A 19,021-nucleotide genomic window follows, 5' to 3' on the forward strand; every position below is an offset into this window, starting at 1 on the left:
GTTTACATTTATAATTTCTGTTTCATATCTCCAGGTCTCACACAGTATTGGGACTGATGGCAGTTTACTACCTATGCTACTATTGTTACTATTTGTCATGGTTTGACTTGGATTCTTGATCTAATAATTACCCCAGACAATGACAGAATTTGATTTCTCAGCTAAGAGCCAAAAAATACTGTATTTCCAGCTTCTGTAGGCACTGAGATAGAAAAAATAAATTAAATCTCTACGTGTTAGCCAAGGCTGGTACATATTATGTTGGCAACGGCCCAATTTATTTCTCCAACCAGCATTAGGTGCCTATATATATGGAGAGAGAGAGAGAGAGAGAGAAACAGAGCGAGAGACACACACACCGCTCAGGCAAGAATAGGAGCCCCAGACGCTGGAGGGAGCCTCTCCTGGGATAGTGAGAACGGCTACCAGGACTCTCTCTTCTAGGTCAAAGCCACGGAGAAAGTCCACTTACCTTTCAGCTGCTCTTCAAAGGGGACTGGATGGTGTGCAGGGCCCCACAGTCCGCCCTTTCCCTGGGCTGCCCACTCGACCTCCGCCAGCCTGGAGAGCGGCCCGCCGGTGTGTTGGGGGGGACCTTGAGGGCCACCCAGGCCGCCTGGATCTGTAGCCCAGGCCAGAGCCCATAGCATACAGGTGCGGCCTCCGCCTGTCACAGGCCCTCGCCTGACGCCAAAGCCCGCCTTTCTTGCCATAGTCAATCCTCCTCAGGGCCAGCCAGGCCTGCAGGCCTCGGGACCAGGAGTGGTCTCTCCGATCTCAAAATCCCAAAGCGGGCGTCTTCCCCGCACCAGCGTGCGCCCCGGGGGCGCCTTGGGACGCGCAGTTTGGACAGAAGCAGCCATGACGTGCCAGGCCGCCTGTGCAACCAGTCTCCATGGCGCTGGGGGTGGGAGGAGGACCCGAGCAGAGCCGGGCGTCCAGCTCTGGTCAGGGGTGGCCAAGGCGGGGGAGGTTCCCGACAGGCCCTGGGAGGCCGCCCATCGGGTCCTCCCTTGCCCCCCTCTCCTCGGCCTGCTTGGGAATCTCTGAGGGGCCCGCGCAGCAGTCGCGCCAGGCTGCAGGACGCGGGGCTGCGGCTGGCGTCGGTCCCGGCGACGGCCACAGCGTGGCAGCAGCGAGCGCCCGGCGCGGCCGCAATAAATAATCTGCCCGCGGCAGCCGCAGTCAGGCAGCCCGCGGCCCTGCGACGCAAACGCGCCGCTTTATCCGCCCCGAGCGCACCCGGGGCGCCGGTGGCCGTCCCAAACGGCCGCGGCCGCGTCTCGACGTTCTAATGCATACCAAGGCATTGTCTTAGGGTGGGAAAACAACATCAACCGAGGCCACAAAACAAACAAAAAGAACTCGAGCCCAGAACCTCAGGATCCTTTCTGGTCGCAGTCCCAGGAAGCGTCTGGGGCAAATCTGGCCGAGACGCACCCGGGCCACGCCACCGCCGGTGCCACCGCGCCCCATAAAGCCAACGCCCACGGCACCCTCCGTGCCTCTCCTCCCCGGGCGGCTCCACGGTCCCCTCCGCGCTCGCGGAAAGTGGGGCGTGCGGTCGCCAGCCGGCTGCGCCGAGGTGGGGGGGTGGGGGGTCCCCCTATCGCCCAGACTCGGTTTGCGTCCCCCCTTCAACCTTCGCTGCGGCCCCTGCCACTCTCCATAACACCACTACATTTCTCAGCACCGAAACTTCCCGCCAAGCAACACCCAGCCAATTAACCCCATCCTCTCCTCCAACGCAGAGTTCCACCCACGCACCCAGTCCCTCTCCCCGCGCTTCAGACACCTCTGTCATCGGAACACCGAGTGAAGGGAAGCAGGCAATCAGCAGAGGAACCTGGCTGAATTAGTAAGTTTCTGTTGTGTTTTTTTCCCCTCATTCTACCTTCCTCTCCACAAACCTAGTCCCTCCGAATAGAAGGTGCTATGTTGATACTAATAAAACGCATGTCAATTAATTCCCTCTGCACCCCCCCCTCACCTCTTCCCACCTCCCCAGGTCCAGAATGGTCTCCGGTGGTTGGGGATTTCAATCGAGCCAATTGGGTCATGAATGAAAAAAAAAAAAAAAAAAACCCTTCAAACCCGAGAGTCTGGTTAGGGAACGCAGAATGCAGGGCCACTTCTTTTGGGGGCTCGGCAAGGTCGCTGGGGAAGAGGAGAGAGAAGCCCTCAGTGCTCCTGCCCCGTGCCAGGGCGCTGTGCCACGGAAGGAAGGCTGGCATTACCGCCCTGGTGAGCCAGGGGCAGGCGAGAGAAAGGGAGTGTGTGTGCGCGTGTGTGCGCGCGCTCGTGTGTATGTGTGTGTGCGAGCGCGCGTGATGGGGGGCAAGTGTGAGCGCTGAGTGTGGGCGAGGGTGAGTGTGCCCCTCTTCCAAGCCGCCCTGGGTGCCCTCTCCCCCCACCGCCGCCGGCGCGGCTGCCATCTCACCACCTTTGCTCCTGTCTCCCCACATGTCTCACCTTCAGATGGCGGCTCCCAGAAGCTCCTGCCCCTCTGACAGCTGTCGCTTGGGCAGCCGGGGAGACGAATTGTCCTCCTTCCTGGTGCCAGAGGACGCAGGAAATTAGCCAGGTTGCGAGTTGCAAAGCGGCCGCCGAGGCGCCGGGAACTGGACGCGCCCCACCTCCAGCGGGAGCGGCCGGGCCGGGCCGGGCCAGGGCCTCGCCTGGCTCGCCATCGCCGGACAAAGCGCAGCCAAGCCCGGCTGGAAGGCAGAGCTCCGAAGCAGGCAGGACCGAGCGGAGCAAAAGAATGCGGCTCTATTCTCGCAAGGGAAATTATAAAAAAGTTCATGTTCACGGTTCCCATCCACATGACCGACAGCGGCCAATGGAAGGGCCGAACAACTCATAAAGTTGTATTGCAAAGTTGTAAATTTTCATAAACAACAACGGATTTATGACCCTTTCCCCATCACTAAGAGGAGGCAGCTCTTACACCGGCGCCATCTTACCACCGAGGCCGCCCCGACTGGGGGCCGCAGGTTTTACAAACCCAGTTGGGCCGGGTTTTATTAAAAGAGCAATAAGAAGCGGGCCCGACCTAGGCAGGAGGCCGCAGTCGAGGTCTCCGCCTGCCTGCCCAGCTCAGGCTATCCTGCGCTGTCCCCATCGGCCCTCGCCCCTACCCAGACCCTCCACCTTCCCCGCGCCCACCCGCACGCCCCCGCCAAGGCTCGGCAGCAGCCCAGGCTCGGCAGCAGCCCGGGGCTGCGGTCCCTGCCCCTTCCCACACCCCTCAGCTGCAGCGCTGTGCCCGGCGCCCTGGCTTTGCCTGAATGCAGGGTGGGCGGGGGGCTGCGTCAGAGGCCCTGAATCCCACCTCCTAGCTTGGGGCCCTGTTCAGGACTCGTGGAAAATTCGGGATCATTGGCAGGGTAATACCCCTAACCCAGCCCACCCCGCAGCCTTAGAGGAAAAGGTGGATTTTGTATTCGCTCATGGAATTTGTGGAGGGTTTTTTTAGGGAGGTTCATAGACTATAACATATCCATTGAAGATTCCGTTTTCAAGAGATCTGGAAGATGTCTGTGCACACACACACACAAAATGAAGATGAAAATCTTTGGAGAAATTCATATACAATTATGACACACAGAAAAGCACACAATTATTGACACGGAAATACACGCAACTATTTACACACAGAAACACATGCACTCAGTTATGGACATAGAATCACATAAAATTATTGACTCATGTAGCAATACACACATACATAAAATACACATACAAAAGTGGTACACACATACCTATACAGATCCACACCAAAAGGGACTTGACACACATATACACCAATACATAGACACTCAACACTTGGACCCCATTTGTCCTTCCACTTTTGCTTCTCCAAAGCCCCTTTGGACATACAGACTTAGCCAGGCTTTGCTCTCCAGTCATGCTTACCTTTCTTTCCCAGGCCCCCCTGTATAAAGCAGTCCACATTTCTTTGTCACCAAGCATCTTTATTTTTGTTACATAAAACACGGTTAGCTGGGCAAGACAGGAAGCGTGCCTTCCCATTCCTGGAACCCCAAGCTAGAGCCTACAGGGACAAGGGGGACGCAGGACAACACAAGAGATGAAGGGCATTGGGAAGGGCAATGGCTCTCCCCACCAGCTATAAAGTTAGCTCAAGACAACACACCATGCTACAAAGTCACCCCATTAACACATCCTTCCCGAGTCAAGACATTGCCTTACAAATGAGCTCCAAGACTATATAAATGACAAAAAAAATCTTGTTCAAATATACAATATTTGCTATTGTAGGAAAAGTCAGGGTGTATATATTCAACATGGCTGGACAGTAGGATATGGGGGCCAGGGGAGGTGCAGGGAGGCTGGGAGCAACTCTGCAGTCCTACTAAGCAGAAGCTAACCCAGAGATCTGCAGCTAGCTTGGGAATGCTCCCCTCCAGAAGTGGGGGTAGTGGGCCTGAACTTGGGATGCCCAGGCCAGAGAAGGAGGGATTCTAGGTTGCAGCACTTAGAATGCTTTGGAATAAATATATTATTTTTCAATTTAAATAGAAGCCAATACCCTGGTCCCCGGACCCCAGTGCCTTCTCCATGCAGCCTCAGGGACCCCTCAAGGCTGCCAGGCAGAAGCAGGAGGGGCCTGGCCGGGGAAGGGGCCGGCACTAGGTAGCAGGCGAGCCAGTGAGCACAAAATAGGTAGTTTGGGACTAGTAGGTAGTACTGAGAAGATCAGGTCCTTGTCGGTATGGGGGAGGTGCTGGGTGTTTGCCAGTGTGGGGACAGGTCGGGGCTTCCTGGGAGTGGAGGCCTACTGGGGCTGGGCCCATAGGTAGTTTGGGGTGCCTCTCGCTGAGGCCTGTGCTAGGTAGTATTTTAGCCGTGCCAGCACAGAGCTGGTCCGACTGGGGTTAGGGAGGGTGTCTGCTGGGGGTACTTGGGGGCAGAGAGATCCCCAAGGGGACCCAGGCTAGGCGGCTGCTCGGTCCAGAAAAGATGGGAGCTGGAATGGGTAATGGGGCAGATGGGTACAGGTTGGGGACTGTTTTGTTTTTGTTTTTGTTTTTGTTTTTACGTTTTCTTTTTATTTTTTCCACTTTTGTAAATAAAATCAGTGAGTCTCTAAAGACGCTTTTCCCGACTGTCTGGTGCAGCCAGGGCCCCGACTTGGCCCCTCATTCCTCCTCCTCTTCGTCGTCGTCGTCGTCATCTTCGTCCTCCTCGTCGGCCTTGTCGGTGGCGGCGGCGGCGGTGGCGGCGGCGGCGGCGGCGGCGGCGGCGGTGGGCACGGCGCCCTCGGGGGCGGCGGCGGCCGGACCCTCATCCTTATGCTCTTTCTTCCACTTCATGCGGCGGTTCTGGAACCAGATCTTGATCTGGCGCTCGGTGAGGCAGAGCGCGTGGGCGATCTCGATGCGGCGGCGCCGCGTCAGGTAGCGGTTGAAGTGGAACTCCTTCTCCAGCTCCAGCGTCTGGTAGCGCGTGTAGGTCTGGCGGCCCCGCTTCCTGTCGGGCCCTGGGAGCAGACATGCGGACACACGGACGCATGGACACACGGACAGATAAACCAACAGAGGCACAGACAGGACAGTGCATTAGCCAGGCCGCCGTCCCAGAGCCTGCACCTTTCTCCCAGCGCTGACCCGGGCGCGCGTCCCCCCTCCGCCCGCGCCCCCGAACGGAGCTGGGGGAGGAGCGGGAGCGTTAGCGGAAGACCCCAACTGCGGTGCCAGACGCGCAGGCAGCTCTGTGAGGAGGAAAGGCGCAGAATCCCAACTTTACAACCGCCCTTTCCAGCCGGCTAGGCTTCCACAATGTCCTGCTTCCCCCTGACAAAGGGAAATTGTAAATATAGAGTGTGGGCAAGTGGGAGACGCTGCGCTTTTGCCATTCAAAGGCGAGCTGGGCCGCTTCCCCCCCCCTCCGCCCCTTGCTAGGCAAGTGGGTGACCCTCGGGCAGTCCGCACTCCAGGGGCGCCTTTCCTCCCTGGAAGACCGCGCCCCCATCCCCGGACCTTCCTGGGGCACTCCGACCCCCCCCCCCCCCGTCCCCGCTCTCTCTCGTTCCCCACCCCTCCTTTAAATGGCCCCTGGCACAGGGGCGTCAGAGGGGCCCTGGCCTGAAGGAGGGTTTGGCTCTTCCTGCTTTTGAAAAAGGAGAGCCTGGCCGAAAGGAAAAGGAGGAGGGAGGGAGAGAAGAAAGGGAGAGAGAAAGAGAGAGAAAGAGAATAGCGAACAAAATGTTAAAATTCCAAGGCAAATGGAGTTAAATAAATTTACGAGGATCGAACCCATTAATTGGGTCATAAAAAGTTTTATGAGCCTCATTTACATACAATGCTACGGGCTCTCCACGCTATGGCGCCTTGACTCTAATTAAAACCAGAAAGGCTGCGCCGCCAGGAGTCACGGGGCCGCCGGCTCGCAGTCGCCTCGCTCCGCGCTCCGCGCTCCGCAGCCCCGCGCTCCGCGCTGCCGCCCCGCCCGCCGGCCCGCCCGGCTGCTTCGCCTACCTGAAGACCGCATCCAGGGGTAGATGCGGAAATTGGCCTCGGCCGGGCCGTGCAGCGCGCCTTCGTCCGCCTTGTCGCAAGCGCCTTTGGCGAGGTCACTGCAGAGCCCGGGGATGTTTTGGTCGTAGGAGGCGCAGGGCAGGTTGCCGTAGGCGTCGGCGCCCAGGCCGTAGCCCGACGCGAAGGGGCTCTGATACAGGGGGCTGTTGACATTGTACAAGCCCGGTACGGTCGAAGCGAAGGCGCCGGCGCCCGCCCCGTAGCCGCTTCTCTGCGAGTTGGGCGCAAAGGAGCAAGAAGTCGGCTCGGCATTTTGGAACAGAGAAGCCCCCGCCGTATATTTGCTAAAAAGCGCATTCACATAATACGAAGAACTCATAATTTTGACCTGTGATTTGTTGTCCGGCAGCTTTCAGTGTCGGTTTTACGAGGTAGCGTGATATATGATAACATTACACCCCCAGATTTACACCAAACCCCATTTTCTTTTGGACGGAGCTCGCCGCAGCACGTGACCGCCCACATGACCGCCTCCGCCAATCTCAGCAGCCCTCACAGGTGGTCTTGCTCCGCGGGGCCCGCGGCAGCCTAGAATGGAAGGGGAAGAGGCTCAAATATGTGGCCAACGAATCTGCCCGCGCCCCGCGGGTCCGGCGCGTCCCGCGGGGAAGGGACCCCGAGGCTCCGCGCGAGCGCTCAGCCCAGCGCCACCTGGACGCCTGGCCCGCGGAGGCTGCGCGGGCTCGGCCGGGGACAGCCTCCTTTTGCCTGTTACCGAACTCTGGACCGAGCCTGCGGGCCCTCCCGCCCCCGTCCTGTCTCCGGACCCAGCCTAGCGAGGGTCTCTACCCTCTGCGCACCCGCCCGCCCCACGGCAGCCCGTGGGCAAATCTCAGCTCTGGGCAAATCGGTTCTTTGCCCTCATCTTCCTCCACCCTCCACCCCCCATCCTCCCCACGGCCCCCACCCCCGTCCAGGTCCACTGGGCAATAGGCCCATTTAGACTGTGATCCAGATGGGGCCGGCGCAGCGTCGCTTCCAGCTGCAGCGAGAACGCACCACAAACTGGAACCATGTGGTTCGAATAAAGTCAACGTCTCCCAGCTTCCTTTCCTTAATCGGCGGCACACTGTTTATCCGCCTTAAAGGAAGCAGTGAAATATTTATCTATTAATGAGCCTCATTTGCCAACAGATTTATTAACGTGGGGTTCTCCTCCCTCCTCCTGGACACCGCTGTCCTGGCAGGCTCTGTGCATTCGCTGCTGGGCACCTGGCTGGCCTCTGGCAGCCTAAGAACTGGCTAGTTCCTCTTTTGTCCTCCCTGCAACCTCTGGTTCCCCCTGGCTCCAGGGGAACCAAATCTCCTTCCCTAAGGCTGGAGGAACCTCAGGTCCCACACCTTTCCAGGTACCCCTAGAGCTGGGACTTCTCTGGAAAGCTTCTTCAGGGCCAATCATGGGCCTCTGCCAGCTCCTCTTGGTCTTGAGTGCCTGGGAGCAAGCAATACACACTTTAGAGCCAGTTTGGAGAGGAGAAAGAGGGGCCCAGGTGCCTGGGTACCTCAGCCCATTATGGATCTCTATTTCTTTTAGAGACCCCCCCAAAACAAAATAGGGGGACACTTCTCGAAAGACCACCCAGCTCTGGAGGCTTCACATTTCCAAGACTGGCTCACAGAGAAGGGAACACATAATAGTCTCCCTCCTTCCCATCCAGGCCCCCAACGCATGGAGCTTACCTTTCCAAGCCTCCAACCCTGTGCAGGGTTGGACCAGCCGAAGCCCCTGCCGCCCACCGCTCCGTGGAGTGTGGTGGGGCGAACCCTTCCCCTAAACGCCTCATAAACTGCTCAGGCCGCGCTGGAAGCCCAGCCGCCAGGTCAGTATGCCTTTTACTGCTCAGCTCGATTGCACACCATAAACCCGACCTCACAATGGAATTGCTCCGGAAATTCTCCTCTAAATTATAGAGTTTGGTTCCTTGTGTACAAAGCACTTCCCATCACTTTCAGAGAGTCCAGGCCGCCCCTGTTCACTGCACCCTCTCAGGGGGTCCCAGGAGCACAAAAGGCAGCAAGAGGGTTCAGACCCGGATGCAACGGAGCCCTAGTTCCTGCCTAGCGGACTGCCCAGGGGCGTGGGTGGAGAGGTGGGGGCTGTCCGGGCAGGTGGGCGCCTGCTGGTTTCCCCTCGGGGCACTGGGGCTGGTGGGGAGGCAATATCCGGGGATGCCCTTTATGGAGGACCGGGATGATAGCTTGTCTCAGTTGGGGAATGGAGGCTGTAACATGGGAAGAGAAGAAAAACTAAATATTCTAAATAGCATCATTTTCTGGCAGGAAATAAAAACCTAAAAAAGTTTAAGGAAGATGAAGCAAGCAAGGAAGCTAGGAGATCAAAGAGACGGAATTAGACAGCTTTAGACCAATAAATTGTTCCCTGGGTGACACAGAGCAAGATGCAAAGAGAAAGACCCGGCCCCGCCGCCGCCGCCGCCGTCTGTCTAGACTCGGGCGGCTGGAGCAGCCGACAGCGATGGTGTTTAAAGCAAAACCTTGCCCTGAAGTGAAACGACCCAGACCCGGTGGGGATACATTTCGGGGAGCGCGAGAAGGAACGCAATCCCAGCCAAGAGGGCTCGGAGCCCACGCCACAGGCTCATCCCTGCCTGGGTTTTTCCGGCGCAGGTCCAAACGGTCCTGGCAGGACGCACTGCCCCTCCGCTTGGGCCAAGGAAAATCCAGATACTGCCGTCAGGGCCTCAGCCTCTCCGGGCCCAAGTCAGCCAACTGGGCCGAGCCCCGCGGGTGCCGAATCCTTTCTTTCGTTTCTGGGCTTCTCTCTTTCCTCCCGCCTCCTGTGGCAGGGTTTTAAAACGAAAAGGCCAGACAGAGTCAGGCTTTCAGTAAGGCCTCCTTAATCTCGTGTTCTCGATCCATTGCTTTCCTACTTATTTGTCTGAAAAGACACAAATGCACTGGGTTATATGTGATCATATTCACAGAAATACTCGTTGACGATCAGCCTGGATGGAGCAGGCACGTGCAGGCGGGTTTCTCATCAGCCGAGCTGTCTTTACATAAAGACTTTTTTTTTTTCCTCACCGCTCTCCTGGAGAGCTGGGTTCCTACCTATCACACGGAGTGTGTTTCCCTTGCTTCTTGTTACCAAACTGCTCAATATTGCAGCCCAGCTAAGAATGCAAGCCCAGCTCTGGGTGGGGGGAGCGCAGGGACCCTGCCTGGAGTCTGGCGGCTGGCGATTTGCTTCTCTTAACGTTTCCACTCGCGCCCCTGCCCCTCGCGCGGGCTGCGCTCGGTTCCTCCGCCACTGAGCAGTCCCCGGTCCCGGCGCGGGGACAAATCCATGCCCGACGAGTGCAAAGGAGCGAAGGCTGGCAGCTAACCAGGGAAGCGCTTCCCAGGCAGCCGGGCCAGGAGAGCCGCCTCCCAGCCAACCAGCCGGCCAAGGGCAAGGGAGGCCCCGCGCGTGGCAGTCCGTGAGGCCTCTGGGATCCCAACCCGCCGGCACCTACCTGAAGCCTCCGTCATTGGTGGAGAGAAGCGGTCGCCACCGATCTGCTCCTTCACCATTTATTTGTAGTTACATAAATTGAGCTTTCTACCTGCAGCTTGGATACATGACCACGGGCGGCTCTCGGGGAAGCTATATAAAACCCTTCTTACAATCAGATGCTGTCAAATAGTGTGTGTTATGTAGGAAATATAATGAGGACGTGTGCTGCAATACCAACGTGTGTCTATAAACGGAGAAGAAGGGAGGAGAGGGAAGAAGAGGGAGGGAGGGAAGGAAGAAGAGAGAGAGAGAGAGAGAGAGAGAAACACTCAGGAGATGTCAGCCAAAATCCAGTCCCCAGTTTTACAGCGTGTACAGCGCGGAGACGCAGGTTGTAAACATTTTGTGGGCTTGGCAGAGACTATTACAACCCAAATAAACACACCGCGTGGCGTGTTCACAGGGCTCCGGGGTGCTCCGAGGGGTTCTCTGTTTGCTTTGCGTTTTCCCTCTGAAACTGTTGAGCACCACGGGCTGATCCTCGCACCCGCACTCGCGGCCGCCTCCTGCAAGGTTCTGGGGCGTGTTCCCCGCCCACGGTCCAGGATAGGCTGGGCCTAGCTTGGGGTCCTCTCCCTCCTCCTCGCATCCTGAGCCGCTCCACTGCCAAGGAAGTTCCGTGGCGAGAGAAGCACCGGCAGCTTTCACGAAGTGAACTCCTAGCCCGGAGCGAGGATGTTATCATCATTATTTTAAGCATCGCATTTATTTTTAGAACAATCAAAGCAGCCCCTGCTGTGCTCCCAGGGATTCTCCGTCTCGGGCAATTCAGCCGCCAAACGCACACTAGAAAGTCAGCAAGAATGCCTCCCCCCCGCACCCCCCATTTTCAGCCGCCTGATTTTACTGTCACTTATTCGAGGCGGCCGGGTCCTGCGGTCCTGGGGGCCTGGCTCTCCAGGGTGCTGGCTCCCCGGGGCCGGGTACCCGGGCGCAGCGTGAGGGAGCCTCCCCCGCCGCCGCCGCAGAACCCTTGGCCAAGGTAGGCGCCCTCTGCACACCCTCCGGGAGGTCACCGAGTCCCGGGGCTGGAGGCCTCAGTCCTGCGGTGTGTCCGCCGGTCAGTCGAGTTCTCCGAGCGTCGCGCTGGCCCAAGGCCTGTCCCGGACTGGGGACGGTGACCTTAGAGCCGCCCCCGCGCCCGGGGCTGCAGCCCCGCAGCCTCCGGACAGCTGCAGCCACGCAGCGCTTAGGCCTCCGGAATCGGGGAGAGGAAAGGGGGGCCGGAGCGGTGCGGGTCTGGAGAGCCCCACCGCTTGCCTGTTTCCCAACGAGGTTTGCGGCCCGGCCTGAGCAGCACAGAAAATATACGAGCGCAGTGCATTCAAATCTGGGGCTCCCATTCGAGAAAGGCTAGCGTCAAGTCGACATCTTAGGAACTTCCCAGGGTTGCGGCGGCGGGAGATGGCGGCGCGGGCGCCTCTTGCGTGGAGCCACACTGCCATCTGCTGGCCGCATCTCTGCACTGCAGCCCCGGCAGCCCGGCCTGAACTTCGTCGGCCGCCGAGGCGGGCCGGGCGCCCCACTCCCAAAGGTGGGCGAGGGCCGGGTCCCTGGGGCGGAGGGGGGGTGTGTGTGCGTGGAGCCCGGAATCTACGCTGCCGAGAGCGCGGTGCCCATAAAAGAGCTGTTTCCGCAGCCGCTTTATCGGTGCAGACAGAGCAAACAAATGAAAGGGCTTTGGTGGAAAATCTTAATTGGGGCTGGACAGTTGTAAACTCATTAAGGGCCGAATTCCAGACAGTTCGCAGACCCGGCCTTTATGGCACACCCTTACTGCCCATTCTTTGAAGTTCCTTCTGTCTGCAACAACAGAGGGCGTCCCAACCTGGCGGCGGGGTGGGGGTGGGGGTGTAAGGGGAAGACCCATCCCTCGGGCGTCCTGGTTCCCCCTTAAAGCGTCGGAACTCAGACAACTTTCCAGAAGTCTCGGGGTGGTGGGGGGAGGGCGAGGAGAGCGAGAGAAGAAAAGGGGGGTGAGAGATGAGGTGAACCCTCTGGCCACATCTATAAGGCGCTCGGGCCTCCGAAGTTGCAGCCATTCCCCCCGCAGCCCTTTACACCCCATAAACGGCAACAGCCCTCATTTGCTTTTATGGCGTTTCAGGCTCCCCGGCTGCCTAGGCCCTGCCTCTGCCAGGACTTGTGCTCAGGAGGGGAGTGTGGTACAGAACACAGAGCCCCCCAGGTAGGCCAGCCTGACTAAAGGCCCTTAAGTGCGGGGTGCAAGCCTTTAGCCCCCTGGGAGCCCCCAAACATCTGTCCTGGCGGCCGAGTCGGGGCAGTCGGGCTCCTGTTTCCCTCCGTGGAAACTCCTCAGGAGGCAGGCCCTTCAGGGCTCAGCCCTGCCCTTCCACTCGCCCCCCATTCCACCCCAAGCCAGAGGAAGGCCCCGGAGACTCAGTGGACCCGGCTTGTGGAAATTTCTGGGGGCGCCAAGATGAAAGGGTGGCCTTTTACTACTCTTGGCCAAGGATACCCGAGATCTCAGCCCAGCTCCTCAGAGGCCTCTGGGCCTCCCCGCAAATGGGACAGGTCAACCCCGGGAGCTAGGCCTGGCTGCCCCTCGTTTCCCAGCCTTCCTTCATCGCTCCTTGCTGCGGGCCCAGGCAGCCGGCGGCGGGAGTGGGAGCGCAGCTGGCTGCCGCAGGTCCCCGCTGCAAAAGCCCGCAGGAGGTAAAATTCAGATTCTGTCCTCCTCCAACCCAGCCCGGCCTGGCCCCCATTCAGAGACTCTACCCACGCTCCCCTGATCCCAGAGGAAAAGGTGCAAAGAGCTGACCCGAAATAAATAGAAAAGAATCAATATATTTTATTTGGCAAAAAGTTAAATATCATCTCAACACAACAATTTGGTCAGTAGGCCTTGAGGTAAATATTGCAAAATATACAGTGTATGTTCAGCCCGATGGAAACCCCGGATTCATCAAGGATACAAATCTACAGTAGCCCAATGGCGGTTTCATAGTGTATAATTTATTATCAATAAAATTAACTCCATTACAATAAGCATTCATTCCCCCCCCAATTAAAATTAAATGTAAACCATAGGTAGTAACCTTCTGCACATATGTATAGCTCCGAATTTCCTCAATGTTCATCCGGTGCAAAAACAATATTCAAGCTTGTCTGATTACTTTTTCTTTAATATGTGGATTATATATACAATGGACAAGACAGGTCTATAGAGCATGTAGAGACTAAAATGCCCACATTTCAAAAGAAGAGAAAAACCATGAATCTATGCATCCTGGAGAACACTTTCTTTCTTTTAAAATTTTATTTCACTGAGAAATCCTTACAGCTAGTTTACAGTCAAAGGTGAACAGCCTAGTCATACAGAAGACATATTCCACTACAGAGCTATACTCTATGCAACTGTTTTTCTCCCTCATCAACAACCTGAGTTGAAATTGAATTCTAAGCTTTCACAATCACAACGGGTGCATCACCCAGCACAGAAGTTTGAGTCACAAAACATAATTACCACAATAAAACACAGTGTTCAAGTATCTGGGCAGATCGCTCTGCCACACAAAGAGTAAATTAAATTAACTACACAGACTAAAAACTATACAGCCCGCCAGTCAACAGTTGTGCATTATAAAAAGGTAGTTTTTTTGTTTGTTTGTTTGTTTGAAGTCAGGAACAGGTAGATTGTTTAAAAAATATATACAAGCCAGCACACACAGCCATCAGCGCTAATGTCCCCCCACCTTTTTTCATCTTATAGAAAATGGAAAGCTTACAATACCTCCTCCAGGCGGAGGAGCCGGCCAGAGCAGGGTTTGCCAGGGGGAGAGGAGGCCAGGAGTTTAGAGCCGCTTTGTGCGGGGTGGTGGAGGCCTGGGGTGGAATGGGGGGGGGGGGGGAGAAGGGATCGGGCAGTTCTTTCTCGTTCTCTCTAGCTCGCTCGCTCTCTCTTTTCTAAATGAACTCCGTTCGAATCACTCGTCTTTTGCCCGGTCCTTGTTGATTTTCTTCATTTTCATCCTGCGGTTCTGAAACCAGATCTTCACCTGCCTCTCGGTGAGGTTGAGCAGTCGGGCCACCTCGTACCTGCGGTCCCTGGTAAGGTACATGTTGAACAGAAACTCTTTCTCCAGTTCCAGCGTCTGGTGTTTGGTGTAGGGGCAGCGCTTCTTTCTCGTGGAGCGCGCATGGAGCCAATTGGCAGCAGGGTTGCCTGCGAGGGAGACAGACAAGGGGGTTCAGAACGAGGAGAAGCACCCACCTCCCCCCTCCACTGGGGGCCAGGGAACCTCCTGGAGTCGTCGGCCAAAGCGCAGGATGCTGCGGAATTGGTTAGGGAAGGGCAGCGGAACCCGTACACAATGGAACTGTGGCCGACAGACAGAGGACCGGTCACTTACAATCGCACGCAGTAAAACCTCGGCCTCCCCCTCCCTCACGAGACCCTCCTTTCTCCTCCTCTGTCCCCTGGTCCGTTTCCTCTCCTTCTTTCCACCCTCTGCACACTGTGCAAGGAGTGAAATTTGGAAATAGATCCTCTTCTGGCCAGGCACAGGGACAGCACGCTGCCCTGTGTTCCTGTAACACTCATATTCTCTTCTCCCTCTCACTATCTCACACACACGCATACACACTGTCTCTGTGTGTAGCCTCCCTTCCCCTCCTTTCCTTCTCTCCCCAATCCTTCTTTGACCTCCCCGAAAGGCCGTGGGAGCCTCCGGCAGCCCTCACCGCGCGCCCCAAGGGCGCGGATCACTTCTCCAGTGTATTTGAATAATCTGGCAAGGGGACCACCGTGGCCCGGTCGCCTACAGCCTCATCCTGGGCAGGATTTACGCCGCCACTGGCTGAAGGCAAGAAGTGGAGGGAATCGGCCGCCTTCTCCAGGGTCTAGGCTGCAGTTGCTGCCGCCGCTCCAGGACAATCTAGCCGCACAAAAGATTCTCTGCCGAGCTGCTTTCGAAGAACGGCCCAAAGTATTGCTGTCTCGGTACCGGGCAGCCAGGGAGAGGGGCGGCTGGTCTTGGCTTGGCCGGCAGCGCCCGCCCCGCCCTCTCTCTCTCTCTCTCTCTCTCTCTCTCTCTCTCTCTCATCCCGCAGCAGCCGCCTCCCCTCCCCCCTCAACCCGGTAGCCGGCTTGTCACTGCTCTCTGGAATTGGGGCCCCATCCGAGGCATCCTAAACAGCAACTTCTGGTTCCCGGCCCCTGCTCAAGAGGCTCCCGGCGGCGCAGGCGAAGGCAGGCTCAAGAGAAAGCCGAAGGGCTGGCAGATCCTGGTGGCCGGCGTGGAGGCGGCGGCCGGTCTGAAGGGAGGAGACACTTACTGGGATCGATGGGGGGCTTGTCTCCGCCGCTCTCATTCTCAGCATTGTTTTCGGAGAAGGCGCCTTCGCTGGGCTGTTTTTCTCTATCAACTGGAGGAGAACCACAAGCATAGTCAGTCAGGGACAAAGTGTGAGTGTCAAGCGTGGGACAGTCACCCCTTCTGGCGGACAGTGGTTCAGGTTTAATGCCGTAAGGCCGGCTGGAGGGCAAGCCCGCGAAGGAGAGCGCGCCGGGCGTGGGCTCCAGCCAGGAGCGCATGTACCTGCCGTCCGGCGCCGCCGCCGCCACGGGCGCCTGGGGGTGCACGTAGGGGTGGTGGTGATGGTGGTGGTACACGGCAGCGGGCACCGCGTTGGCGCCCGCCGCGTGCACCGGGTTCCACGAGGCGCCGAACACCGCCGCCTTGGACTGGAAGCTGCACGGGCTGAAGTCGGGGTGTTCCGCCAGCGCGGTGGCCTGCCGGGGAGGCTGACCCAGGGCCCCCGGCGCGTAGCGGCCCGCGCCCAGCTCGTCCGCAGCGTCGGCGCCCAGCAGGAACGAGTCCACGTAGTAGTTGCCCAGGGCCCCGGTGGTGGCCATCGCTGTGCCCCGCGCCTGGCCGGTCGGCCCGACCCGCGGAAATTATGAAACTGCAGATTTCATGTAACAACTTGGTGGCACCAGGGGGGGGGGAAGTACAGTCACCTAATAAGTTGCCGGCGCCCGCGCCCCCATTGGCCGCGCGCGTCACGTGCCCGCCCGGCAGAACAATAACGCGTAAATCACTCCGCACGCTATTAATGGCCTGGTGTTTTGCAGTCATAATTTTTATAGCAAAAGCCATATGTTTTTATGCAAAGGGATCGCGGCGCTCCACGATCGGGTTTGTTTTAATTGTGGCCAACGAAGATTAAAAGATCAAATCTGGCCTTGCCTCTGTACTCCCTCCCCTCCCACCGCCACCACCAGACACACACTTCTTAAGCGGACTATTTTATATCACAATTAATCACGCCATCAGCAAGGCGCGGGTCCCGCGTGCGAGTGCGGCCAGTGGAGCCCCTCACATAAAATTAGACAATAATTGAAGCCATAAAAAAGCAGCCAAATCGCATTCTCGCTCTACTGTATTTAAATCTATATTTATGATATTTCATAAGGAGTTATTGTTTCAGAAGCCACACAGGCCGGTGGAAAAGTTGGGAACGACCCACAGATTCGTTTGCTTCGCCGTGGCTCCCAGCTGTAAAAATTTACGAGGACTTGGAAAGGTTAAATTAGAGTGTTGTGTTTGGTCGGCGAGCTCCCTGTAAATAATCCCTGCAGTCCCGGGAGATGCGAGTTTACCCCGGACGGGCCGCGAAAAGTCAAATTCAACGCAGTATCCGTCCCAAACTGAGTCACCACCGCCCCTGCCCGAGTGCGCTGGGCAGCGACAGGCCCTGGAGAGGGCACTGCCTATTGTGGGGCCCTGAAATCTGCCCCCATGGGATCCCAGGACACCCGGGCAGCTAGCTCCTAGCTTCGCCCGCTGCGCCTCCAGCGAGCGCTCCACCGAGGAGCGGCCAGCCGTCCCAGCAGCCAAGGGTTGGAGGGCCTGGTTGTGCCGCGGGTTCGGTCCCGGCCCCGCGCCCCCGCGCGCCCCCGCGCCCGACGAGTCCTCTGCGGGGAATCAGGAGGAGACCCAGGCGAACGCAGCGGGAGACCCAAAACTGTGCCTCGACCCCAAAGGCCCTCACGCTGAGCTCGGCAAGTTTGTCGCGTTCCCCCAACCCGAGCCTGCAGGGAAAAAAAAAAAAAAACCCACGAGGCAGCCTCCGTGGAGGGCGAGATCGGCTTGCGAGAAGGCAGCCCCGCCGCACAGACCGCGGGGCTCCGGGAACTGCGAGGCCCGCACGGGAGCGGTCGGCCTCGCCGCCCAGGATGGGTTCTTCAGGGCTCCCTCCTTCCTTCCTTTCTGGCCACTGCCCCGGGCCCCGCCTCGGTTTTCACCAGGCCGGACAGCCCGAAGCTGGGCGACCGCAGCTCAAGTCCAGGGCTAGATATTAAAGCGGGGAGGGGCACGGGGCATTGACTTTAATCCCATTCCTTAGCTTGGCCACATTGAGGAGGGCATTTCTCACCCCTCAGAGTCTTGCAGGGTTAAATTAAAAGGCCTCTGGTAGTTGGAAGAAAAAAAAACCCACCCCAAATCCGAACGGAAAGCCTCGACTCCAAAAAACGGGGTAATTAAATTCACGTGTGAACACTGTGCCTGCAAGAGTGTGTTTCTCATTAGCCCACTTCCCTTGCGGCGAGGGCGGGCGGCGAGGGCGCTTCCATCTCCTTTTCTGCCTTCATGCTCCCCAGCAGTTCCAGTAATCCTCCCCCAAAGCCTGATACATCCCTACCCGGGACAGGGACCCTCGAACGCCAGGCTCTCCCCCAGAGCGAGGCTGCGAAGCCTGGCGGAGACCAACCGGGTGCCCCTTTATCCGCTCTCGCCGGAAGAGGGAAGTGGCCGACACAGTGAACTCCGACGTGGCTGGTCCTGGTCGCCTCAGCCTCCTCCCCCCTAATATTTTCCTTTCCCTGTAAATTCCTCCGCCTGATCCCCACCCCCACCGCATCCCGGAGTATCCCAAATATTGGGCAGTTCGCGGGTGCCTCTGAGATTTTCATTAAGGAACATTAACCCTGGAGGAAACCTCGCTCCTAATTGCAATTGTCTGCAAGCAGGCTGGATTCCCCTCATTGCTTTTTGACTTTTTGTGCCCAGAGAAGACTCGAATTATTAGTAGTATTTTTTTTAAATATATAGAAAGGCTATTTAAAGAGCCTTAGTCCCCAGAATAGGACAGTTACCAAGTAATTAGCAGGCGCTGAGTGTTAAGCAGTCCTTACTGGTGCCTAAAAGGGAAGAAATCTCACACACACACACACACAAAAACTAATATTACCTCTTCGTCAGTCCAGAGACTTGGGGAGAAAATATTCAGGCTTTGGAGTCAGCTTTTATTTTGGAAATGCAAGGGACTGAGTGTGTATATAAAAAAATAATAAATGGATGTAATTACAAACCGCCTCTTTTCGCCTGAGAGTTCTAAAACCTTGGCCTCTAAACAAATCCAATACTCTGGTCCGGAAAATGGCACAGAGGAGTTGAGGGGAAAGCGGTGTGCTGGCCTTTCAGATAAGAGAACCGCAGGCAGAGCAATGGAAACAGTTCCAGGGCCGGCAGCCAGAGCTGGGAAGGGAAGCACACACAGCTCAGTGGGCATGAGTCTCAAGGCCCCACGAGTGTGCATTTGGGGAGCAGGCAGGGATGAAAGTTATTTTCTGTTCCAGACCAAGAATGGTTCGACTGCCTTCCAACTGTGGACTACAACTTGGAACAAGGACTCAAGTTTGTAATCCAATGGTTGTAGCATTTAGGACACCTTTCCCCTATTATTTGAAGCCGACTGGAGCTGGAAGGGTCCCTTTCTCCAGCACCCATTCCGCACCAAGGATGCCATTTCTAACAGAGTCTGAACCTGGGAGAAGCTACTGGCAAACAAGCAACCAGTTTTTGCCCTAGCGGGGCTCCCCTACCGCGGTTAAAGCCAGGGCTGGGACCCGCAGGCAGGCCTGGGAAAGCGGAGGAAGCTTCCAGGCGGAGTTCCCCGCATAGTCAGGCTCCAC

At 57.4% G+C, this 19,021-nt stretch overlaps 2 protein-coding genes and 1 long non-coding RNA gene across 5 annotated transcripts in view; 1 reads left to right on the top strand and 2 right to left on the bottom strand.

Moving 5' to 3' along the window:
* Positions 1 to 2,612, bottom strand: part of HOXA3 (homeobox A3) — a 45,521-nt gene extending 42,909 nt beyond the window's left edge. For both annotated transcript variants that reach the window (XM_025464436.3, XM_049093743.1), the window contains exon 1: positions 2,473 to 2,612. The gene's annotated coding sequence lies outside the window, so the exon portion shown is untranslated. The remainder of the gene's footprint in view (positions 1 to 2,472) is intronic.
* On the top strand, positions 1,202 to 8,978 carry LOC118350624 (uncharacterized). Its single transcript, XR_004804804.2, has 3 exons — positions 1,202 to 1,858; positions 2,479 to 8,383; positions 8,844 to 8,978. It is a non-coding gene; the product is annotated as an uncharacterized LOC118350624 (long non-coding RNA).
* Positions 8,979 to 12,868: 3,890 nt separating this feature from the next.
* Positions 12,869 to 17,888, bottom strand: HOXA9 (homeobox A9). 2 transcript variants are annotated; one of them, XM_049093746.1, is made up of 3 exons: positions 15,646 to 17,886; positions 15,379 to 15,468; positions 12,869 to 14,266 (listed from the first exon to the last, which is right to left on the bottom strand). In XM_049093746.1, exons 1-3 carry the CDS (start codon positions 15,956 to 15,958, stop codon positions 14,028 to 14,030), a joined length of 642 nt encoding a protein of 213 aa, XP_048949703.1. In that variant the 5' UTR covers positions 15,959 to 17,886; the 3' UTR covers positions 12,869 to 14,027. The 2 variants fall into 2 exon arrangements, with proteins under 2 accessions (XP_048949703.1, XP_025320249.1); XM_025464464.3 differs by having other exon boundaries at positions 15,379 to 17,888.
* Positions 17,889 to 19,021: the final 1,133 nt, after the last annotated feature.

The sequence above is a fragment of the Canis lupus genome, chromosome 14, assembly GCF_003254725.2.
Source record: "Canis lupus dingo isolate Sandy chromosome 14, ASM325472v2, whole genome shotgun sequence".
Lineage (NCBI taxonomy): Eukaryota > Metazoa > Chordata > Mammalia > Carnivora > Canidae > Canis > Canis lupus.